Raw genomic sequence first — 27,278 nt, 5'->3', positions numbered from 1 at the left:
ATACAGAGCTATGGGATGTAATATGTCTGAAAGTACATTACCTCCACTCTTATCTGGATTTTTTCCTGTACAACCTCGGAGACGTAAGTGATGAACACTGTGAACGTTTGCACCAAGACATTTCGTTGTTGGAAAGCCGCTATAAACGGAAATGGAATGCTAACATGCCAGCTGATTACTATTGGGATATTAATTCAGGATGTACCTGAGGCTATTTATAAAAGAAAAGCGTCAGCGAAATCATTCTAACACAGGTCATGGCAATGGAAAATTATAAATTTTACAGATTTTAACTGTATTTTCCCATAATTTTTTTTTAAGCGTAATTTATTTAAAACTAAGGGTGATAGAAAAATTGTATTTACATATTTGTAATGTAGGCAAAAAAGCAATTCAAGAAATTGAATCAACTTAGAGAAACATTAAACAATCTTTTTGTCTATCAGTGTTATTAATCTATATAATATTTAATGGTAGTATTATAAAATAAAATTAATTTAGTAAATGGCACAGAAGATCAGGATTTGTTAAAATATTAGTAATCATATTTATCTTGTATTACATTTTTTATTATCTACAAACATTGATACTAATAGAACTTAAAAAACAATTGTATTGTAATACAACCTAATTTACGGTAATGCAATAGAATCTATGGGTATTCTATCAAATATTATTCTTGAAAATTCTAGAAATGTATCTATAAATGATTGGCGTGTAGTGTCTTTCAATTCACTGAATATTTCCTTTGCATTTTCATTTAAAAAATCATTCATATGAGCACCTGGAACAAATAAACATTATCACTTGTAATTTTTTTCTAATAATCATATCATAAATTTATTATTTCTGAGAATTGATACTTAAGAAATGTGTATTAGTACCTTTATGTTTTCAAATTTTACAATGGTAATATGGTGTCATTTTCTAAAACATTTTATCTCTATAAATATTAGTTTTGACATATGTTTTATTTGGTAAAATCTTAGCAATCTCATTATAAATAAAATTACACAAAATTTGTTTAAATATAACTTCAAAAAGTAGAGTAGTAGAAATCAAAAGAAAAAAATTTGTGTTAGTTTTCTCTTATATTATAAAAGGATAGAAGTGTACTTGTAACTTTTAATATTTATGAATCGCTTTGCCAGAATTTGTTTTTAATTAAAATCCAGATTAAGACTACTGTGTTTTATCTGTCCAGCCTCTGGAATCACCATAAGGTATTACTTCAGAGGATGATATGTGTGAATGTAAATGAAATGTAGTCCTGTACCATCTCAGATTGACCATTCCTGAGGTGTGTGTTTAATTGAAACTCAACCATCAAAGAACTTCAGAATCCACAATCTAGTATTCAAATCAATATAAAAGTGACTGCTTTTTCCAAGATTTGAACCTTAGTACTCTTAACTTTGAAATCAGCTGATTTGCAATGATGAGTTCACCACTACACCAACCCAGTGGGTTAACAAAATGGGAACTTTGGACAGTATCAAGGAGCTGCTAATATAAAGTATAACTGGTTTGGTTTGGCCAAAGCCAATTAGCGTTTTTTTTTTTTTTTTTTATAACATAGCCTTACATGAAATAAAAATAAGAACTACTAGCATAATTTTTATATTTTGTATATTATTTATTTTAAATTGTTAAAACTTGTTTTATAATGGTCATTTATTTATACAACTGATCAATTAATATGATATTTCAGAATTCCTTAAATGTCTAGCTACACCCTTTGTTCATGTAGTGAATATATCTTCTAAACATTCTGTAATTGTATAGAAATTAAATTTTTTTCTGTTTAAGAAAACAAATATTTTTATGTTTTTATCATTATTTACAAAAAAAAAAAATTGGACCATTTTTTTCTTAGCTGAAGGTACGCAAGTAAATGAACTTGCATACTTTCAACTTACTTTATTTTTAGTTATTCACTTTGGAATGGAACAAAATAATTTTGAAGTTCATGCAATTTCTGGGCATTATATCTCTATAATTATTACTTATTTCATAAATTCCACACATTATATAGACAAATAAAAATATATATTTTTATTATAATAACTTACTGCGCGCTTTATCTCCATTAAACAAATTTTCCATTAATATTGTCAAGTGATCTGGCCTATAATCCCAGTTGATATTTTCCAAATGCATATACATCATACCATCTTTTTTAACTCTTTTGCCAAGTAGTTCCATATGACCTTCACCACCAACTTCGTAAACAAAAAAATATGTAAATAAAATTAACAAATTAGATTTGAGTATACATACATAGATTAAATTAACATAATTTAAAGTTTTATAAAACATTAACAAAATGAACATTACGGAACTTCACAAAATTTAACTTTTCCCTTAACCTTTCCACCCCCCATTATATTTCCCCCTTCCTCGCCACCTTTTTCTTTTTTTTCTTTTCTCTGTTTTCCCCTTTTAATTTTTTTATTTTTTCCTTTTTCCCCGTTGTAAATTGGTCCAGTAGGTTTTTAGGTTATAGCAGACACACATATTGAAAACACTGAAATGGATTCGTAAAATATTTAGTATAGCTTATGTTGCTTTTATATCAAACAGATACGGTTGTTTTTCAAAAAAAGCATGTTTTTACCTGTCACAGGTGTGACATCTTATGCACATAAATAGTAGGTATACAAAAACATGCGTGTATTCTATTATAATGTTTTGTCAAAATTTCAAAGCAGTCAGTGAAGAACTTTTGGAGATTTAAGATTTTGGACAAATGAACATTTACATTTTTATTTATGTAGATTTAGATAAAATGTCTGTAATTTAGTTATCATACAATTTATGATCATATTTACTTGTCCTTTTATACGTGTGTTACTTTTTTATCATTTCATTTTTACTTTCCAGCTGTGTAAGGGATTGCTTATGGAGCATTGATGGCATTAAGTATTACAAAATATAACAAAATTTAAAAAGGGATAGGGTAATTTTCACCATTTTTAATTTTTGAAAAATTAAAAAATTTTTTGTAAAAAATGAGTTTTAGTGTGATGAAAGTACACATAAGTTATTTAAAATTCCTAAGTTTTAAGTCAATCAGATTTAGGAGAGGAGAAATAATCAGTATTACTTCTAAACAGTTTTTGTCTCATCTCAAGAACTCACTGATCAAAAAATTTGAAATTTGGCTATCTCCATACATTAACTGAAATTTAACCACTAAAACACAATAAACAGATAAGTAAACTTACCAAATTAACTCCAATAATCGATTTTTACAGGATCAGGCATCATCAGTTTGTACTCAATTCTATAATTACATCAAAATCAATTATTTTTAAAAAATTAAAAATTTAGATTGTCTAAACAATCACTGTTTTGTAATCCTAATTAATTTTGATGTTTTACCCAATTATAGAATTGAGTATGAACTGATGATGTGGGATCTCATGAAAATTTATTGTTAGTTTTCTTTTTAAATTGTTAATTTGGTAAGTTTACTTATCTGTTTACTGTGTTTTGTGGTTATGTTTCAGTTAATATTGAATTTAATTAGCACAGTGGTCCATATGTTGATGAATTATTTGAATTTTCAAAAAAAAATGTGTATATGTATATATCCCAGATTTGATCTTGATTTTTGATCCCATCAGACAAAGAGGCATCACAGTACCCAGATTTTTTTTTTAGTAATCTATAATTATTTTAGTCTTGTTTATTGTTAACCCACCGGGTTGGTCTAGTGGTTAACGCGCCTTCCCAAATCAGCTGATTTGGAAGTCGAGAGTTACAGCGTTCAAGTCCTAGTAAAGCCAATTAATTTTACACGATTTGAATACTAGATCGTGGATACCGGTGTTCTTTGGTGGTTAGGTTTTAATTAACCACACATCTCAGGAATGGTCGAACTGAGAATGTACAAGACTACACTCCATTTACACTCATACATATCATCCTCTGAAGAATTACCTAAACGGTAGTTACCGGACGCTAAACAGGAAAAAGAAAAGTCTTGTTTATTAACACTGTACTAAATTGGGACAACTTATTGAAGTAAATAATTAACCATTAAATAAACTTTTAAGTTTGGAAAACAAGAAGGCTGAAAGGAACCTGTACTTAAAGTATCAATTTTTTAAACTTTAATTAAGATTGAAAATCCAACTGTATCTAGTATTAATGTTAACAACATGGGAACTTTTTGAGAAAAAAAAGATGTGGACACCACATGACTTCCTTGTACACCTATTAAATTACATATACAAATTTTTTGCTTCACTTCATTTAAACATATTTCAGTTGAAAGTGAGATACGATCTTCCAAAAATTTAATAAAGTGGACAGTTATACAATTGCTGAAATATTTGTTTCCATTAACATCAAATATTTATACATTTATTAATTCAACAATTCTACATGAAATATTAGGATAGAATAAAAGTCCCTTTACTACTTGTATGACTAGATCAGTATTATTTGTATATTCGTGAAGTGCTGGTTCACAAAAGATGCAGATATTTGGTGTGTCATACAAATAAAATTTAATAGTATTAAACTATTCAGTTTAGGGAACTCCTGTATACTGGTTACATGTTAATTTTGACCTTATGGTGTAAAATATACAGTTTTTATTATTGGATTATTCGGTGAATAATCAAAAATGATAAAGAAACAATCATACAGGAAAAAGAAAGATATCATGAAGAAATATATCTTAAAAAAAGGACAAGAAGATGAATATGAAGAGGAAGAAAATGTTAAGAACAAGGGAAGATAAAAAAATTAAGAGAAGATGATTAATATAAAAAGGAAGAAAATGTTAAAACCAAAGAAAGAATAAAAAGATTAAGAGAGGATGATGAATATAAAGAGAGAAAAAATTTGAAAACTAAAGAACGTGTACACAAATTAAGATCAGAATTATATCAAACCAAAGAGCGATTAAATGGATGGCAACAAAAAACAAATAAATGAAATTATAATCAACTTTGACTTAGGAAGAATATTGTCTGACAATATCAAAGGAGTAATGAACTAAAAGATAAGATCTTTTGCAACTTATTAAAGATCGAGCATGTATGCCTCAGTGTATATGTTGTTCTTGTGAGGGTCTATTTTTCAGTTATTCTGTAATTAACTTTAATGTAGATAAAATTAAATGGAAATTCCAGAATAATTAAATAGAAGTTAAACTAGAAAATCCAAAAATAATACAATTCTAACTTATAATTTTCAATTAATATTAAATAATCAGATGTTTCACCAAATCTTTTATATATACGTATTTGTAATAATTCCTATAAAATTACATATATACATTTTTAAAAGTACAGAATATTTTAGTTCACTAATAACTTCTGAATTTTTGCATATTTTTTTATTGTTATTATTGAATTATTATCTATTGTAAAATGTTTTTTTTTACAATCATGGGTTAATAATTATTAATAAATCAATATATTTAAATTAAAAAAAAAAAATTGAGATAAAGTCTGATTCAAACCGATGTGCCTTACCTTGTAAGACCCAAATATTTCATTAATTAAAATTTTATTTGGCTATAACTCTGGAACTGATGAAAATAAGTGTCGTTTATGATAGATTGTTGAAAAGCTCACAATGATGGATATTACTGCAGTTAAAAAAAATTCCAAAATCCAAATGTTTTTGAATTTTGGACACTTTTGGTTAAGTCAATTGCAGTCAGAAAGGGAGGTGCACAACTAGATGTTACAACAGTCCTAAATCCAAAATTTCAATATCCTACGGCTAATCATTTTTGAGTTATGCCGAGATCATACATACTTATGTACAGACGTCACACCGAAACTAACCAAAATGGATTCAGAGATAGTCAGAATGGATATTTCTGTTGAAATCTAAAACCGAAATTTTTCGCGATTACAATACTTCCTTCACTTCGTACAAGAAAGTAAAAAGGGAGAGTCATGAAATCTGACTTAAGGATTTAAATTTTTTTTCAATTTTTATAATTTTTTATACTTTATTTGTTTTTTAAATTATGGTTGTTAAAAGTTTATTTGATGTAATTGTCTAAGAAGAAGTCAAATGAGACCCAAATTTATTCGCTAAAAATTTTTATTCTTTTTTTTAGTGATTGTAGTCTACATACACCAGTATAGTTTTGGTGATAAAATCGTTTGGCCAAGATCAACCGAGACCCAAAATTTTTTATTAAGAATTTTGATTTTTCTTCAATTTTTTTTACTCATTAATAGTTATTAACATTTTAAAACCCTGCAGCATATTTTAAATAAAAATGTATCAAGGACAAAACCAGGAAAGTTATGTAACCTTTTGCCAGCTTTTTTAAAAGTACAAGTTAGTATATTACCAAATTATGCCCAATCATGTCATTTTAAAATATTACATTATTTTTTGTAGTTCATTTATTTTTGTGTGAGGGTAGTATTTTTGGTGACTTAGTCAAGTAATGCTATGAGTGCTTAGTCTAACTGAAGTTAGATAAAGGAAGAGTTTTTATGTGCAATCTTCAGTGTTAGAGGAAGGCAAGGGAATTGTGTTTCCGTAAATCGATTAATTTGATATTTTTGGTTGTAAGTTATGGTAGGTGGTCATGGTTGGAAGAGGCCATACAGAGGTTATGTATGTTGTATAAATACACTGATGGAAATGTCTGCTGAGGCATTTGCATTGGTGGCATCCGGACAGAGCCGATACTGATGACTGTGTTTGTTTATCAATTAGAGTGTTTAATAGATGACTTCCGGTAAAGTCTATCAGGACTAGGTCATAGGGGGTGGTGTGGTGATCGGGATCATCACAAGTCTTCTCCTACAGGGGTCAGGATATCAGTTCATTTATTTTGACTACACTGTGAATACTTTCTTCTAAAGATATATAAAATTTGTTTTAATAATTAAAAGAAAGTGATTATAATAATTGTACTTTGATTCTTATAGACTATATTATTTATTTTTATAAGCAACAACAGACTAACCATTCAGTTACAGGCGTAATGAAAGATACATTTTGTAGCATGTAAAAAAAATTATGCCTGACTGGAATTCGAACCTATGACCTCATGAATAGTTGAGATGCTACCACTCTATCACAGAGATCAGCCAAATAATATCTACTGTAGGTTAGTTTTAAGACTTGTTTTTTTCTTTTTATGAATTGTCGAGCAGTAGAAATTTGCTCCTTAGCAAAATTAATTTTAGGTTTTTAAATGTATTGATATAAATATCAATTTTGAAATAAAATATCAATAAAACCAAATATACAAACCATAAACCAAATTAAATCCTACGCTAGGGATCTGACTGAATGGTTATAGTTAAGTTAGATGTGGTACGAGTATCATATCCTCTGGAAGGGATTGTTTGTTATGTGCTAAAATTCCTATATGAGTAGATCCTTTCTCATTATTTTGAACTCCCTTTTCAGTTTGGGTTCACTGATGTTGGTGGGGGGGGGGGGGATATGTAATGTAATGAGACACTGTATCCTTCATATGATTTGGAGGTGGGCATCCATGCATCGATCTAGGATAGTAAACCGTTTCCTTGCACAATAAGGTTAATAGCTTGTCTGTCAAGTAAAACTGGGCCTTCTAATCCTCCTAAAACATAAATTTGTGATATAATATTGTATTGTATTCATAAATCAAAATATGGGCGCAAGAAACACATTTCTGCACAAACAGTTTTCAGTGGGTTTATGCGACTGTGTTTTTTATTCATTCATATTACATGTGTTCCTCAGATCCAACTAATAGATAGATTTTGCAAAACATTGATTTCATTATTTTTTTTATATGATTTTTATGACGTTTTATAAATTATCAATGATACTTATTAGTTAACTCACCAAAAGTAAAATTAAATTTTCCTTTTCCAAAAATAGGTAGAACCATTATTTTTCCTTCAACATCATAATCTCCAATCATTTCTAAATCTTTGAAGTTCATATCTATTTTAATTTTATAGTTATCCCAGTCTGCACTAAAAAAAATATATATATATATTCACACAATTTTAGCCAAAATATTCTTATAAGAACTGATAGATACAGAAAAACTTAACCATTTATATCTGTATTATCAAGTAATTTAAATATTTATATTGGAATTAATATTTAAATGTACTCTGGGCTGTTGACTATCATTACCTGCTTTTTTTCTTAGTGTCAATGAATAATCTGTAATAGAAAGAAGCCATTTATAACAAGGGTCCCGTATCTTAAAAATGATAGTTCAGGAAAATTTAACAGAGAGAAAAAAATGTTGCAGTACATACTGGAAAAATAAGGAATTTACATAATGCTGTACTAGATTAAATTTAATTTTGTAATCCTAATAATGGCCTATAAGGATTAGTTTTATTTGTTGGAAAAGACTGTGAAATATTATTTTTTAAAAAAGTAAGTTATATGAAGTTTATAAATATATCAATAATGTATTTTTGAATATTTATTTTTAATATTTTTTTTGTTTTTTCATCAGTCATTTGATTAATTTGATGCTATTTTCTATTCTGTAGTTCTCCTTTAACATCAACATATTTACTAATTCCTCAGCAGTATGTTTAATTTTCCAATCCTTCTCTTCTACATATATTTGTCTTCTATTAACAAATTACCTGGATTTCTTCATAGATGATCTACCAAATTGTTCATCTTTTTTAAAAATTCTGCTAGTAATTTTTCTCCTCTCCTACTTGTGTTAAAACCTATTCATTTCAAATTTTATTGACCCACATAATTTTTACATCCTCCAGGAAATCTTTATTTTAAATGATTACTTCTTTCCTTCCTGATTTTTCTCTGCTCTTAACAAATCTTTCCTGTTTAACTTAACCTATTGTCCATGTACTGTAAAATACTATACACCAAATAAATATTTTCAAAAATGTCTTTCTAACTCTCAGATCTGAATTTGATACTTTATAAATGAAAGCTAATCTGTACATGCTAGCCTGATTTTAATGCTGCATTACTTTATCCATTCTGCAATTTTTTAACTAAATAACAAGATTCTTCTGGTTCTGATATATTGTTTTCACCTTGACTAAAACTCATGGTTCTTAATTCCTCATTATTTTTTCTATCACATTTCATTAGCCTTGTTTTACTCTTATTTATTTTCATACTTAAGTTCTCTTCTAGCAGTAAATCTCAATAAAATTCACTATTTCTTCTAACTCATTTTTCATTTATATTTTGTAACATATAGTGTTAAAACAATTATGAATAACAGACAGAAAAATGAACTTCAGAAACAAATATACAAACTAAATCTTAACAAATTTTAATCCGATTGGTCAACAATTCATCAAGAATTTAAAGTTATGAACAATTTTATCTGAACAAATTTAACTTTTTGCATTTTTGTTTAAAATTTTAAATATTTTTACATCTAAATTAATATTTCAGCATCCCAAGGAAAATTTACAAATTAGGCTACATGAGGAAACCACTCCATTGTCAAAACGTATTGTACTCTTGAGTACAATAAACTTTGACAATGAAGTGGTTCCAAAATGCATCAACAAATGATAAAAGAATAAAGCTAAGAAATATAAGCAATAATAAACATAGAAACTGAAGTAATCTTAGCAGAAAAGATAATAGTAATTATTATCCTAACAACAGCAATTTTTTTATATCAGAAACAGAATATGGTGATCCATGCTTAAAGTCATTATATTTGTTGACATGAAATCATAAATAATGTCAAAGAATACTGGGGGGGGGGGGAGAAATTCTTTCTAATATACGACCATTAGTTACACTCATTTGTATCAAGAAATTAAAAAAAAAATGAGAAAATGTTACTAGAACAAGCTGATGTAATCTTACTAAGTTAAAAAAATTATAACCATTAGTTCATATACCATAGACCTTCACATTAGGAGATAATATAAATTCTTAATTTGTCTCATTATTAACAAAGATTGTTTAGTGTATGTATACTTACTTAACAGATGATATTGTTCCTTTAGAAATACCATATAATTCTATATGTGACATATGCAGTTTAATATGAACAGCTCTTTCATCTTCTTGCTGAAGAAGAATTTCATGTAAATGTAAAGGATCTAGTGGAGGTAAATCCAGTTCTGGCAAACCTTTATAAACAAAAAATTACTATAATCACAAATTTATATTATAGTAATTTAAATTCTTCCTACAGAATATAAGAGATTTTTTCACTTCAATTGGAGTTATGGCAAGCAAAAAAAGATAATATGTAATTATTCTTCTTCTATAAGTATTTATTACGTGTTTTTCAATGTTTGTTAAAAAGGACTTGTTAGTGTATAAAGGTAGATCAATATACAGAGAGATGTTGAAGGTAAGGGCCAAGTAGATGTTTGACTCTTAGAAAATCAGACGAATTTAAATAAATAAAATTTTGGATTGAAGATCTGAGCATATGATGTTTTTAATTCTGAAAAGTATTGACATCTTTAAATTCAAAATTCTATTCTTGCAAAGATGAAAATAATATTAAATAAAGAATGAGTTTATATATACGCATACTTTTTATGACAGTATTGCTTACAATAATTGCGTCACACTGATTTGATGCTTTATCATATCAGTATTGTAGAACTCATGAAGTGTACATGGTTGGTTATTAGCTTTTATAGTAATTTTATTTATATCATCATACATTTAAATATGCTAGCTGAAAATGTTAAACTATATTTCAACTTTATGTAATAATATTTTATTTTGTAATAAGAAATTAAATTACATATGTAACTTATAATAGAAATTGTTCTATCGTTTGACGATGAAATTGTATGCATCAGTCAGAGATGCTTTCTCTGATAGTAATGATGTTCACTACACAGCTAATTCCTTTGGTGAGCAGAGTAAATGTGTTACTAGAAGAGATATCACTTACATCTCAATGACTTGGCATGCTGATTTGTATTTGGTTCAGTAAAGAAGGCAATGGGAAAACCACTTTATTCCTCACTTTTCTTATAAGCATGTTATGGGATGGCTGTTATACTTGAGAATGGCTATACTTTTGGGAGTGATTAGTAATAAATGTATAATGTCTAATAACTATTAAGTGTCAGACAAAACATGAGATTCTTATAATTTTATAATTAATAATTCAGATCTGCTTTTTTTTCTTTTTACATGGAGAGTGAATATTGAACCTATTGCATTTTTTAGCTGATTTTAAAAGTAGGAGTTGGCTCAATTTAGCTTGCATGTTTTTTCTTCTTTTTTTAAAAATAATGGTCCTTATGTTATCTTGCTAGACCAATTTTCATGATCCTTTTTTATCTTTTAAAGACAGTTCTACTATTATAACTTTTTTATATGTCTCAAATGGGGAATTTTGTAATGAAAAATTAAGTTGTTTTCACAAATAAGTTGAAAATACATTTCATTTTTTTATTGTTATCAGAGGTTATTTTGGATTAAATGACATAATGATGCACAGTTTTATTTCATTCTGCTAAACAAAGTATTTTCATTAAAAATTCATGAGAATTAGTTGGAAAACTTTGATAAAAATGATACTTATTTTCATATTCAAGAGAGTTTTAGTTCATGCTCTGAAACAGCCTCTTTGTATATTTCTGCATTCCCTTTTTTATTTTTTCAAGATGCAGATTTCTCACCTTGCATGTCATATGAATAATGTTTTTATATACAGGTAGTGTTTTTTGTAGAACTCTATTTAAAAATAAAAAATAAATCTAAAGCAAATAAATTAAATAAACTAAAAAAAATAATAAAATGATTTTAAAAAGTGTGTAAAAAATATAAATAATACATTTTCAGTTTCCTTTAAATTTTGACTTTTTTTATGTTCTCAGAATTAAAGTTTAGAAGTTGTTAGTAGTTTTTAATGACAAAAAGTTGAATGAAAATAAACCAATATTTAAAAAATTGAAAAAAAATGTTTGATGCATTTTTAAGCTGATTTTACTTTTTTTTAAAAAGCTGATTTTATTAACAATAAAATAAATCTAATATAATTAACTAGATTACTTTTAATATATTTATTTTTGAATTACTGATTAGTATTTCATACCATAATTTTTGTAGAAAACTAACATTTTACTAAATGGCTGCCTGGAACCAACTATTTAGTCAGAATCAGCTAAAGTTGGGTCTCTGCTTATCAACAGTCCTAATGGTTTCAGTTGTGCAAATGGTTTAGTAACTTCTATTCATAACCATAACGCTAAGTAAAAATTAATATAATCATACCTTTTAAGAGAATTGGAAGTGAAGCTTGAATAGCATTTTTCAAACATTCATTGAGATTTGGATCTGATTTCTTACAAAGTGATATGCCATCAGCTGCAAGTACATTATACAAATAATTAAACAGTAGTATTTATAAAACTAATTTTAGTTTCCAAAACATAATAAAATGTGTAGAGATTACACATTAATAGATTGTCTATATATATATATATATATGTTTATGCAGGGTGCATTATTTTGCTAGGTAGGGCTCACAGTAACATCCTTGAGAGTTTGCAATATCTTAAAATTTAATCCTGCTTTGTACATTTTTTGGTGGTAAAGAATAGAACTTACAAGTAAGTATATACTTTGAATTTATTAGGTAATTTCTTTAGTAATTTGTTAATACAATTTTATTTTTAAAAACGACGCATATGAAATAATTTTACTAAATAACCTCCTTATACTAAAGAGAAGTTACCTTTCTTTCTTTTTCTGTTTAGCTCCAGGAACCACCATAAGGTATTGCTTAAGAGGTTGAATGAGGATGATATCTATGGTTGCAAATGAAGTGTAGTCTTGTGCAGTCTCAGGTCGACCATTCCTGAAATGTGCGGTTAATTGAAACCCAGCCATCATAGAACACAGGTATCCATGATTTAGTATTCAAAAGACAAGTTACCTAACCACTTCAAAAGTTACCACCTACAATAATTCTTCTGATAAAGTTTTTTTTGTGTTTTGGGGTGCACAATGTGGATTTGTTATTAGCATCAACGCAATGCTTTTAAAATAAACAAATTAGTTCAATGTTACCAACAAAAAACTACATCACAAGAAAAATAGTAAAAAACTAAAACTATTTACTCCTGATGATTACTACTGCATGAAAAGTTCCATGATGATACATTTTTCTAAAGTGGACAAAGTTTTTTGTTGGTTGTAGCATTCCATTCACTTTGCCACTCATCACAAACCATTCTCTTCAGAAAACAGACAAAATCATTCGAAACAATGTGATTAGTGAAAGGAGGCTGTAAACAAGCCTCCTTTGCCACGCTATCATTGCTCATTTCCTGAAATTCCAATATGACTGGGATCCAGCAATAGCTCACAATTGTGTTACAATGAGTAATTGCAGAGGTAATAGACTGAATGTCACAGACAACATGGTGTCTGCAGGCAATCATGGAATTTGAATAGACAAGTACGTTTCGATATGTTGGGCTAAGTATATTTAAGACCTTATTAATAGTATACAGCTCCACAATGAAAACACTTACGATGCTGGGAAGGCCAAACATGTATGTTTTATTGCCAACCACAAAAGTTCAACCAACAAAATTATTGTGTTTAGAGCCGTCTATATAAACTACAACATCAGGATTCACATTGGTAAATTAAATTCAGTCTTCTCGTAAAAGAATACCATCTGTATAAATATCTTTAAAAAAAAAATATATATATATATATACAAATATAATTCTTTTTCCTTTTTTACCATATTTTGTTTTGCAAATTGCAAAATTAATTCAATATCTTTTATTATGTCAGTTGTTTTTAATGTTTGATAATTTTTTTTCATTTTTTATGACCGCATAGAAACACTTTAGTCAGTCCATTATCCAAGTCTCTTTGAAGGAACTATTCAGGCCTTGCAGTTCTCCCAGTACTTTTAGATACATTCTAATCTCTGTGCCCTTTCTGGTGTTGAAAATGTTTATTGTGAGTTTCTTTCTTAAGTGTGAAACAAATGTTTTTGTCCTTGATTTTTTCATTTAATTTTACCTTACCTGTGGTGTCTCTGGTGTAAGGCTAATTTCCTTCAGAGCCTCTCTTATTTTTCTGATCCAACTGTATTCTGGCTTGCTATTTTTTGAGTTGAGATTGTACTGTACCAGCTGTACAATTTCAACTGCAATTCATTGGTTATGTAAACTGTATACATTAAGTAATGTCATATAACCAATTATTACTACTCACTTCCTTTATTTACTTTCAAAATTTACACTTCATTAATTAAACATCACTATGTGTTATAATAATTATGTTTTTATTTAAGTTCACATTTTAAATATATATTAAATATGTCTAGCTAGAACAATAAAGATTTAGTGACGTTGTTACCAATACATCTTAAAAGAAAGTAAATTTATATAATTAATTCTAATAGTAATTAAGAGCAGCTGGTTCATTAAAAATAAAAATAAATAAGAAGAGAGAGGAGATGTTTACATTAAGCAAGAGGACAAAGAAAACAAATGAATCTGAACACCAGTTGTTTTAGAAGTCTCGAATCTTGCATCCTCATGATGTGTCCAAAGAATCCTAGTTTCCTCTTATGCATCATATCACTGATGGGTTTTAACTCTTTGTATATGACTTTGTTGGGCACGATTCACCTCTGCCGGTCGTTCTGATATAGGTTCTTCCAATTATTTTTTCAATTTTTTGGAGTCTGTTGGTCTTTGATTGTGAATATAATTTGCACACAGAAATTTAACATATAACAATAAAAAATGCATTTCGAATGGCTACAAATATTATTCAGTGGAATGTTTGTGGTTTCTGTTCTCATCATGAGGATATTTAAATCCTACTAAAGGAAGAAAATCCTTTAATAGTGTGTTTGCAGGAGACTCACCTCTGTCCCCAGGATGATGTGTCCTTTTGCGGATATGTTTGCGAAAGATGTGACTGTCAAACTGAGGACAGAGGACGTGAGGGTGTAGTAGTTTTCCTGAAGGAAATTGTAATAGTCGCACATATTCTGCTAGTGACAAATATCCCTGCAGTGAAGATATCATTAACATTCAATATTAATATCTGCAACTTATATCTTCCTCCAAACTTCAACATCAGTGAGGATGATCTGTCCAGTCTGTTTTCCCAGATTCCTATACCATACCTAAATTTGCAATTTCAATACCCATCACCATTCTTGGGGCTCATCATCATGTTCTTGCCGAGCCAATATAGTTGATAGACTGAGGCAGAACTTAAATCTCTGCTTGTTGAACGATGTATCGGGCACGTTTATGTCATCCTCATCTGATGCATTTTCGTGCATCGACCTATTATTGTGTTCAGCAATCTTGCTACCATGTCATGGTGCGTTTCCAAGAATGTTTTTAGAAGCGATCATAAACCGATTATAATCTCAGATTATAGTAGTAAATTGCCTGAGTCGGCCACGCAGATGGGTAGTTCAGAAAGCGGATTGGATCGGATACAAGGATTTCTTTAGCGATTATTATAAGAGCGGTAGCGCTATCCACCAACTTGTCAAGTTTACATAGAGTCTCAATAACGCGAATGAATTCATCCTTTTAACATTTTGAAAGCCAAGGCGGCCGCTGTTCCTTGGTGGGATGAAGACTGCAGGTCGGCGTAGGGCTTTAAGTGATTTCAATCGAAGACCAATTATTGAAATGCTCTGCGCCTTCCGCAACGTGAGGGCTGTTAGCCGTCGAGTTTTTCGGTTTACTAAAAGAAAGTCTTGATTGAATTACATCGAATCTATTTCTCGTACAACACCATCATCTGTTGTATGGAGAAAGGTTCGAACCATGTGTGGATCGGTATATTCACCGCAGCCGATCGGACTGTAAAACGGCGGAGAACTTGTTACCGTTGATTTAGGGACCACATTTGAAAGGTTGTTCAGGGCAGTTTTACTTACATCATCGTAGTACCCTGGGTTTGTGAGATATAAGTTGCAGGTAGAAAATATCGCGTTGGTAATTGAAGATTCGTAAAGTGAATTAAATATTCCATTTTCTTACAATGAGCTAAGATATGCCTTGAATAATTCAAGTGACACTTCCCCCGGGTATGATAATATCAGGCTCAGTATGTTATCACACCTCCCAGATGAACATCTTTTGCATCTATAATAAGATATTCTCTGACCAGGTATTTCCAGATTCTTGGTCAGAGGCACTGGTAATCCCAGTATTGAAACCTGGTAAGAATAATTCATGCCCGACAAGTTATCGTCCTATTTCCTTGACCAGCACCCTGTGCAAGGTGATGGAACGAATGATAAACCGTCGTCTGGTGTGATACCTTGAGAGAAACGTCCTGACTGCCTTAGATCAATACGGTTTCCGTCACGGTAGATCGTCTATTGATCACGTAGTTGCCCTGGAAGCTGCTATACAAAACGCCTTTTTATTTCGCCAACGCCTGGTTGCTGAATTTTTCGAGTTACAAAAGGCGTATGACACGGCATGGAGAAGAGGAATCCTAAATACACTCTATGAATGGGGTATACAAGGTATTCTCCTCGCATTTATTAGGGGTTTCGTCATTGGCTCCTTCCAAGTTCGAGTAGGAACGACGGTATCGGAAAGGTTCACACTAGAATACGCAATACCTCAGGGAAGTGTCCTAAGTGTTACTTTGTTTTCCTTAGTCATAAATAGTATAACAAACTTCTTTTGAAAACCTGTTAAGTGTTCTTTATTTGTAGATATTTTCTGTTTACGTACGATGTAGAACGTTAGCTATACGTAACGTTCTACAAAACACTGCTTCAAAACACAATAGCCCGCTTAGATTTGTTGTGTAAATCTACTGGATTCACTTTTTCCTCTTAAAAAAACGAAGGACATTTGTTTTTCCCGGTTGAGGGAACATGTTGATCCTCAACTGTATTTACATGGTGAACTATTTGAACCATGCACGCGGGTCAGATTTCTAGGAATGTGGTTTTACCAACATCTAACATGGGTAACACATAAGAAGGAGCTGAAGGTAAAATGTCTTAAAATATTGATATGCTGAGAGTTCTATCTGATACATGTTGGGGGAGCCGATCATACGAGGCATATTCATAAAGTAAGAGCCGTTTGGTCATAAAAAAATACTTACAGTGTTAGTTTAGTACATATCTACTTCACTTTTCGACATAATCACCATTCATTTCTAGGCACTTTTCGTAACGCTGCATCAGTCTCTTTTACCCCTCTGCACAGAAGTTCGCTGCCTGGCAATTGAACCAGTTGACAACGGCAGTCTTGAGTTCCTCGTTGTTTTCAAACCGTTTTTCACCAAGCCACCTTTTCAAATGCAAGAAGAGGAAGAAGTCGCTTGGTGCAAGGTCGAAACTATATGGATGGTGGTCAAAATGTTCCCAACGAAAATCTTAAATATTCTTCTTGGTTAAGGCAGCGGTGTGAAAACGCGCGTTGTCGTGAAGGAGGCTTACGCCGGACGACAGTTTCCCGTATCGTCGATTCTGGATCGTATATTTCAGTTTGGTGAGCGTTTCACAGTACACGTTAGCTGTAATGTTGATCCACGTTCCATGAAATCAACCAAAATAACCAATCAAAAAAGATAGCCAACGTTTTTCGACTCGAGTACGGAGATTGCTTAAACGTTTTCGGTTTTGGCGAACTTGAATGGCGCCACTTCATTAACTGTGGTTTCAATTCTGCGTTGGTGTAGGATACATCTTGTCGCCCGTAACAATGTGAGAAAACAAATTATCTCCATTCTGTCGATAACGGTCAAAAAACGCTCATCCACTCGTAGCTCGTCCGCGAGCATTTCGGTACCAACCTTGTACACAATTTGTGATATCCGAGCTTTTCTGTGACATTCGTGTAGATACAGATGCGACCAACATGCGGAAATTCATCAGCCAGAGTACTAATCGTCAATCGCAGATCACATCGCAGTTTTCGGTTCACTTGTTCAACGACTTCGTCAGTCTGAATATAGGGCCTGCCACTCCGCTTTTCGTCATGCACATTTGTGCGGCAATTTTTAAAGTCTCGACACCATTGCTTAATCTTTCCTTCGCTCATTACTGTAGGTTCGTACACTAGGCACAACTTCCGATGAATTTCAGCTGCTGAAGATCCTTTTGCGCACAAAAATCGAATCACAGCTCGCACTTGACAACTGGCGGGAGAAACGATTGTCGCGGACATTGCGATCTGCATTCATCGGCAGGCAAACGACTATTGAATCAAAACAAATGCAGTAGCTTCGTAAATAGCCGATAGATGGCCCTGCATGCGTGAAACTGATCAGACCCGCTAATATTTGAATATAAGCTGACGGCCCTTATGCAACATTCCTTGTATATGCATGTTGTGCTTCTACCGAGCTCTGGTCTGTTCCTGCTTAGAATACGGCTGCGTAGCTTACTCGTTGGTATGGGCCACCGCGTTAAGAATACTTGATGCAATCCATCATTCATTCATTCATCTTGCCACAGGTGCGTTTTGCTCAAGTCCTTTGGTAGGTCTGCTGGTGGACAGTGGTGAGCAATCTCTTTGGGATAGGCGGAAGCAGATTATCTGCTCCTATGTGACTTAGATTAAAGCGCAACCAACTCATCCAACCTTTGATGTGGTATTCTCCTACCAGCATATCAATCACACCATGAACAGCCGAGATCTACTGCTCTGCTAGGCATAAGAACTAAGCACCTTTTTTCAGCTCTAGGTATACAATTACCTTTGGAGGCAATCGTATACCTAGTGTTGCTTCATGTTAGTGGTGGTCTTCTCTCATTAATTACTGCTTTGATCCATTTCAGTATAATAAAAAGAACACAAATCCGGTTTTTTGTGAAACATATTTTATGATATTACACGTAGCTTGATTCTGGGTGCTTCGGTTTATACAGATGGCTCTAAAAATAATAATTTTGTTGGGTGTGCTTTTGTGGTTGGCAATAGAGAATACATGTTTGACCTCCTCAGCATCACCAGAATTTTTGTTATAGAACTGTTTGCTATTTATAAGGCCTTAAGTATAATTAGCCCAACATTTCAACATGTACTCGTTTGCTTGGATTCCGTGAGTGTCTTACTGGCGATTAGTGATGTATATTCCAAACACTCTGTTGTATGTGAGATTCACTCTACTATTTTGCAAAAGACCAGATGTAATAGAACAGTGAGTTTCTGCTGGATCCCCAACCATATATATTTATGTATATACTTTAGATTATATGGTGTCTTGGTTGGTGTTTCGTATTTCGTGCAGACCCATGATGAGAATTTTGTTGGTCCATTAAGTTGGTTATTATTTTTAGTTCACCAGTCTGCATGAATGAGTTTATATTGTGTGTGGAAATGTTGGTGATTTGCTTTGGTTTGATTATGTATTTTTCTTGTTCTTCTGTACGGTGTTGGAGCATTCCAATGCTTCTGATCGTGCATGTTAAATTCTAAGTGGCAGTCCACCATACCTGAGTGCTGTCTTCTCTGAACTTTGATGTTGCTTCATTCAGCCAGTGGAGTATTGCTTAAAAGACCTTTCATGTTTAACTGAAAGAGGGTCAGCTGTGGTGGGAGTAGGTCCAAGTTAAAACTCTAGATGTGATCTATTGAGGTGATAGTGAGGTATGAATTGATGATAGATGAAATTTGTTTGGATTCAGTTCACGGGAAAAAATTCTTCTATTTGTACAGGATATATCCAGGTCACCTTGTGGATGCTCGATCTAACTTTTGTTAAAATTGTTATTTTGGAAAAACGTTAAAAAGACCTATCTTAAACATTAATTTCTTCTTAAACAATCTTATCATTTATTTTTAAATGATCTTAAACAATAATAAAAAATAAATAAAACCTATTTTATTCTTATTGCGTTGTTTTCAATTTTTATTACATAGGACGGTTAGACTTACTAAACAATCTGTATCATTCTGAATGTGTATAGTAAATTGTACTTAATTAATCTTCTTTTATGTAAGTAGTTGCTGTATTGTGTTTCCAAAATTATGTAATTTAAAAAAAAATAGGAGAGGGGAATCATTTGTTAAAGAATCTTATTAAAAGATGAATTAGGTCAGTAGGTCATAACATATTCAGGTGTTAATTTGGTAGTAGAAAGTAAATTGTAGAGGAAGATAAAGAGTAGGAAAAATAATAAATAAAAGATTAGAAAAATTGTAGAGGAAGATTAATACAGATAAACAAGAATGTAGAATGTAGTAAATATGTAGAAGATAAATTAGCATGAAACAGAAAGGAATGAAAAATGGTATCAAACTTATCAAATTATTGATGATCCACAAAGAGAAACTTCATATAATTATTACTTTACAATATTATTTATATATGCTATTAACTTTTTTAATTCTGTTTTACAATTTGTAAAATACAATTTACAAAATGATAAATAATTTTTAAAGTAATATTAGAAATTATGGACTACATATGAATATTGCTAATTTTTATGGGTCATATATCTGATATATACTTTTTAAGGAGGCTGTTCATATGCATTTATCAATTAATGATTAAAGAGTTTTTATTTTAAATGAACAATTTTCAGTGCAACTGGTTGTGATGTAGAAGTAGTAACGTTTTTACTACTATAGGATGATTTACTATTATAGGATGATAAACTTAATTGAAAAAGTTTCAGAAGATCTCTAAGTTTTTGCAAGGATAAGGCAAAATGTTTGAAGCCTAGGCTAACAAATTTATGGATAAGATTAGAAAATAAATTTAAAAAGAAAAATTTACTTGAGCAGCTGTACAACACTGCATAGAAAAGTCATTACATATATAGTATAGTCAGATTCAATATATGCCAGTGGTACTTCAAAATGAGTCCATAACTTATAAGCCAAAAAATAAATACATAGAAAAGGTTAACTGTGGTGACTTAATAAAAAAACTCTCAAATACGCGTTAAATAGGATAGGAACAATGTCAATCCAGCAGCAAAAAATAATGCTAATAATGCAGAAGAAATAATTATCTACAATTGCAGATTATCTCTTGATTACGCTCAAGTAGGTAATTGAGGAAAACCGTAAAATACAAAAACATATGTCAATGGAGCTGTAACCTATTGTTAGTTTTATTTAAAATCAGATATCAGAAATAATCTCTTTCCTCGGAAATTGAAGAAAACATTTTCGCAAAAAACTGAAACACAGTTGTTAGTTTACGTGAGATAAATAAACAATAATCATCGTATAAACAATCATCGATATTATCAATAAAATTGTAGTTTCAAAAATTAGTACGTGCTAGAAAATACATTATATTGATTGCACTGTTGAAGAGAGGGTAAATCAATTATTAATGTTGATGAAAACGAAAAGCCATTAAATGATATAGTGAACATTTTCAAACTGATTTAAAGAAAACTACTCGGGAAAGAAATTATCGATGATTTACAAAAATGTAAATTACGGTTGTAGCCGCAGTGAAATAGAAAATTGTGTTACGAACGTTTTTACATATTGTTAAAGCAACGGCGAATGCGATCAATTTGGCGAAGAGGTACCAGAACTGAAATGCGAGAATAAGAAAAATATGTTGTTTGTCACGTGGGGCAGCAGGGTTGCGGGACGCAGGTCATTATGTGATTTAGTTACTGAATATTACACATTTTTAATCTAAAGAATTACGCACTTTACTGTTTTAACTGTCTAATTGACATTTATATGAAGTAATAATCAGTTAACTATTTGTACAGATAAAGATATTTTTCGTATAAGTTTGATCTATGGTATAAGTTTGTTGAAAGTTATTTTAAAAGCCATCGGTTACAAAAACGACATCCAAATTTGAAGTGATATGTCTTTAAATCTGAAGATTTCAAGAATTGATAGTAAACGTAAGTAAGTGATACTTTCATATTATCATAATCTTAAAAATACACATTTGTCTGATCTTCTAAACTAATATTAATTTGCTTATTCAATCATAAACCACAGTTTTGTTTTTATTACTTCACGGAATGTTTATTATTTAATATCACATATAATTATTTTATGCAGTCCCATGATAGAAGTACGTAGCTACGTCTGTAGAAAGTGGTTATCTCTCAGGAAACTACGCAATTCGAAGATTGCAGTTACCCAAATAATTTCCCATGATGTTGGATTTTAATCTTTATAGCGGTTAAATCTTTGTTTTTAGGTTGTATGAACTTAACTTTTTTAATTTATCAGCATGATTTTCCTGAAAATGTAGGAATTTTTGTATGAGCACTAGATAATGTTTGTTAGAGATGTATTTTTTTTGTCAAATTTTTTTTTTTTATGTGTGGGTAGCCACCCATAACACATTAACTGAGCCAGCTGTTTTATTGTGTTTAGTTCTTCAGTATCTTTCAGAAGAACAAAAAAACTCCTGTAGCAAACTAATATAACATACAATGATGTACATCAACAACACACTAGTTTTCAGATAAATTGCAGTGATTGCATTTACTAAGTACTACAAGGATCAGATTGGCAAGGCATTCTCTTATAGATATGAGGAACAAATTTTTTCATCAAATCTCGCTTATATATAAACTGAATCAAATTTTGCAAATCACCTTATAATAAGGACAAATATACATGAACCACTACAAAAAGTTTACACAGTTTATAAAAACTAAGATCTCAACACATATGAACTACATGAAATTTCACTTGATTATGCAGAAAAAATATAACATTCAATAAAACTTACAAAATCTATAGTGTGTTGAAAAATTCTAACAGTGAACAGATGAATGAGTCATTATTTAAAAATATTATATTCAAATTCATTTATAACATTATTTAAAAATATAAATTTGTTTTATTCAAATTAATTTATAACATTATTTAAAAAAATAAATTATCTGCAACTGCAGATGTTCTGTGATAATGCCTTATCTCATTTCTCATTGAGGAAAATTCTAAAACAATACTGCATAATATAGGCGTTCCATCAAACTATTCTCAGACAGCAATAATACATCAAATCTGTTAAATATATTATTTGATTATGTATTTAAGTGTCATAACTAACCTTTATAAGGCCAGATCCGACTTGGACTATCATTAGTTTGTTATGCTATATAAAACCTTAGACACCTATGGTGAAGTGTAGGTCTATAATAAATGGGATAGGATTACCAAAAAATGAATGGCTGCACTAGCAAAAAAAAGTGAATGAATGTATGTATGTATGTACTAGCATCCCTGTTGCGGCTTCACCCCTGCTTTTTGGTTACTTGTGTTTCCTGTTTGGTCAATTTATTTTAATCAAGTAACTGGAGGTAGTTGCAGCCATTCATGTTGCACATACAGTAACTGTAGCTGGAAGTGGCTGTACTGGTTGAGCCACGTGCTGTAATCCATTTTCTTTGGTATTTATTATTTATTTTGAAATGTAGAATTTATTTTATTAAGTTCCTTTTAAAAGAATACTCATTCAGCTTGTAACTATTACAGCAAGAGCTGGTTAGAAATACATTCAACAATATTAATTTATCATAAATTATACAAAAATTTTCTGCATATACTTATAAAAAATAATAATCACTGTAAAGCATGATCTGATGAAAATAGTTTTGTTTAGTTGTTAGCTGCTTATAGGATATAAGATAAAAGAAAAAATGTATGTACTTACGCAACTTTTTTTGTCCATCAACTAAATTAAATGTGATAATTACGTTAAAAATAAAGATTATAAATATAGAACCTTTTAACAAAGTGTAAAATAATATTTGCATTTTTGTAAATAAAAACTCCTTATTTTATGATTAATGTAAAAAAAACCAAAAAATTGTAAATTCTCACTTTATTCAAATTAATGTAAGTATACTGTTTGGATTTTAAAAGTCTTTTGTATTTATCTAGCTTTGATAATTTCTTTTATAGACTGACCAACTTGTTACAGCAACCTTGGTTTTACTAAATGATATGTTTTATAACAACAGCATTTAATAAAAATAGTATTGTACTATTTTTATTGTCATGCATTATGATTTTGTATGTAATTAATTAGTTATTATTTCTTTATATTAAAGTTTTAATATTCTTTCATATATTTAATGTTAAAGTAATGAATGTTGTAATAATTAGTTTTCTTTTTGGTTTTCGCTTAATACAGAGGTAATAGTTATCAATTTAAAAAAAAAAAGAAGTATAATATTTATAACTTATTTCATTATGTCCAGTTAAGCGTTCTTGTATTAAAACTTCACCAAACAAATAATAATCAGGCCATCATTTATAATATTTTGTAGATAAAATTAAAACTTTTTCAATTGGTGACTTGGGACATTTTGTATAAATAAAGTATTTAAGAAAATTAATAGATGGTATTTTTAGTGTTATTAAACACATAGGATGTGGTTGATAAGTATGTTGGATTTCAATTTATACGTTGATTTAGTTGTCGTTGGAATAAGTTTACATATTTCATAATGTTTGCATGTTTAAAGATGTGCTCTTTCTATGTGTTAGTGTAGAATATCAAGGTTATTTGTGATTTGGGTCTATGATAAACCAGTATCTTAGTCTTGAAAAAAGTCCTGGATGACAATGCAGAGCCTACATTAGTCAGTTTTTTTATGCAAAACAAATTTATCAACTTAAAGCAACCTAATAATTGTGTGTGTGTGTGCGTGTGCGCGCGCGTGTGCGTGTGTGTGTGTGTGGGTGGACACAAATAGTATATATATATATATATATATGTGTCCATGCACCTGATCACACACACACACATATCTTATATATATATAAAGAATAAAAAGCTATAAAAGCTTAACTAACTGTAGTACTTTCAGAGTGTTACTACATCCTCAGCAGTCAAATATACAAAAGATATTTTATATATATAATTAAAAGTAAAATTTAAAATAAATTTCATTAGTATGTATGTACTTGTCAATGAATTAAATCCTTATATCTACCATGGTAAAATGTATATATATATATATATATATATATATATATATATATATATATATATATATACATGTGTGTGTGTATGTATGTATGTATAAACTAGCATCCCTGTTGCGGCTTCACTCCTGCTTTTTGGTTACTTGTGTTTCCTGTTTGGTCAGTTTTTTTTAATCAAGTAACTGGAGGCAGGTGCAGCCATTCATGTTGCACATACAGTAACAGTAGCTGGAAGTGGCTGTGCTGGTTGAGCCATGTGCTGTACACCCACTGAAATATAGAAATACTTGAATGGGCACTAGCATTAGAAATCCATGCCAACAAAGATAGCTGATTATCTACAGACAATCAGACCTCTCTTTGTCTACAGTCCGTTCAAAAAGTTTGTGACGATCTCTCTCATCACAAATCACAAGTTATCTTTCATAATTCAAGTTATTGTAGAAAGTTTTTATAAAAACATTTATAAGATACAATGATTAACTCAACATTTATTTAATATTCATAAGCATTGAAATTTTTCTATTAATTAAATAGAATTATGAGATTTTATCACTTAATAATAACTTCTAAATAAGCAACCAATAAATAGTGATTTAAGAGTAAATTTTATAAAAATTATTGATGGATATTTTTAATACGATTATTTTATAACATAAACAAACAAACAGAGTCAATGAGTAAGTGCTGTATTTACATACACATAATCATGTTGTTATGATAGTAAATGTTTCATTCACTGTAAAAATAAAAATTATTAAAATTGTGAACAATACAATTAAGTTTTATGGAATCACTTTCTGAAGGGACGGTACGTTAGGTACAATGTGCATGCGCTGCAATGTGCGACAATGACAACTACACCTCTAAATCTATCTGTCTCACGTTCGTTTTCCGCTCACGTTGGACATAGGCAGTGCCCATTCCAGTATTACTATATTTCAGTGTGTACACCATCGTACCCCTTATAATAAAAATTAAAGAACAAAGAAAATGGTTTTTGGGTATTTATCTGAAGAGTATTTAAAGCCCCAGTCTGGTGAATGTAGTGTAGTGTAGTCTAATGAATGTTTAGTTTAGTCGGAAATGGGGGAAATTTGTTATTATTGTTCTAAATTTTGAACTATCTTCATTCCCTTTAAAGTCAAATTTTGAAAAATCTTGAAACTGGTTTTTTAGATATTTACATAAAAATTTCATATACCTAAAATCAAGTTGATATCTTCATTTTTAAACCAAGAAATTAAAAAAAAATATCTGGGTTTCAAAAAAATCTCAAAATCCATTTTAACCCTTTATATTGTGAATTAAAAAAATCTAGAAATTAGTGACGATTACACATAGCAAAAATCAAGTTGACATCTTCATTTGTTACTGACAAATTAAAAAATAGTAAATCCCATTGTTACTACATTTTAACCCTTCAGACTAGGAATTTCAAAAAATCCCTTCTTAGTGCGCACTTACACCATAAGAAATGTATACAAATGTTCCAATACATCTTCAATAGTTTTGCTGGGTGTTGATGAATCAGTCAGTCAGTCAGTCATGACAAGTTGCTTCATAGGTACAGATATGTATATATATAAAAGAATTCAACCTATTTGAAATTGTGAAATACACTAAAATGAACTATTCTGATTAGTCTTTCTAAGATTTCTTTTTGATATTGCTTCCAAAATCCTGTAGCGATGTCCTAATTGGACAGCTTTTTCTCCTCTCGACCTAGGGATTGGATTGGTATCCAGAGCACCATTGTGTTACCTAATAACTAGAGACCGGATTATATGCATTTGCATATAAAGCCCATTCTCACCGGTTATTGCATGTTTTCCTTAAAATCTAGTGACGATGCATATTTTCGCTGTATTTACAATATGTTTTGGTCGACTACCTAGTTAATAAATGAAAACTTACGTTGTAGCCGGCCAACCTATTAGCCGCACAGTTTTGAGAGTGCACTTAGCAGCTGCACGTCTATGATTTTGGTAGGATAATATTATTATGAGGCCAAATAATAATGAGGCTAACACGAGACAAGGACAGACGATACCATTCTGCATAGTGCACGCCTACTGCAGTACTCCTCCCACTAGGTAATTAAATTACGCAAGTTATTGTTGACGCACTCATTAGTTTAGTTTTTATTTATTTGAGCAAGGTTTAATGTGTATCATGCCTCTCAAACCAGTGGTAACTCGATGGGGAATGTGGATTGAAGCTGTACTGTTTTACAATGAAAATTTTGAGGTCATCAAAGGTGTAGTATATGACTTTGATAGTGCAGAGGCTATGGCAGTTTGTCAGTCCAAATTTAACGATTCTAGTATAAAAAAACATAGCTCTGACTAGCACTCATTTTTCCCACATACCTGCCACTATTAAAAATCTTGAAACTCAAGGTTTGGCGTTGACTGAATCTAATCAATTAATGAA

At 30.4% G+C, this 27,278-nt stretch overlaps 1 protein-coding gene across 2 annotated transcripts; it reads right to left on the bottom strand.

The window, feature by feature from the left end:
- Window positions 1–558: 558 nt before the first annotated feature.
- LOC142330288 (protein takeout-like) lies at window positions 559–23,787 on the bottom strand. 2 transcript variants are annotated; one of them, XM_075375481.1, is made up of 6 exons: window positions 23,563–23,785; window positions 12,205–12,297; window positions 9,938–10,088; window positions 7,831–7,964; window positions 2,073–2,222; window positions 559–784 (listed from the first exon to the last, which is right to left on the bottom strand). In XM_075375481.1, the coding sequence occupies exons 1-6, from the start codon at window positions 23,663–23,665 to the stop codon at window positions 633–635; spliced, it is 783 nt and encodes a 260-aa protein (XP_075231596.1). In that variant the 5' UTR covers window positions 23,666–23,785; the 3' UTR covers window positions 559–632. The 2 variants fall into 2 exon arrangements, with proteins under 2 accessions (XP_075231596.1, XP_075231597.1); XM_075375482.1 differs by lacking the exon at window positions 12,205–12,297 and having other exon boundaries at window positions 23,563–23,787.
- Between the last annotated feature and the right edge of the window lie 3,491 nt (window positions 23,788–27,278).

The sequence above is a fragment of the Lycorma delicatula genome, chromosome 9 (assembly GCF_047948215.1).
Source record: "Lycorma delicatula isolate Av1 chromosome 9, ASM4794821v1, whole genome shotgun sequence".
Lineage (NCBI taxonomy): Eukaryota > Metazoa > Arthropoda > Insecta > Hemiptera > Fulgoridae > Lycorma > Lycorma delicatula.
Note: the sequence above shows the minus strand (reverse complement) of the source record. Positions and strands in the feature narration are given on the sequence as shown.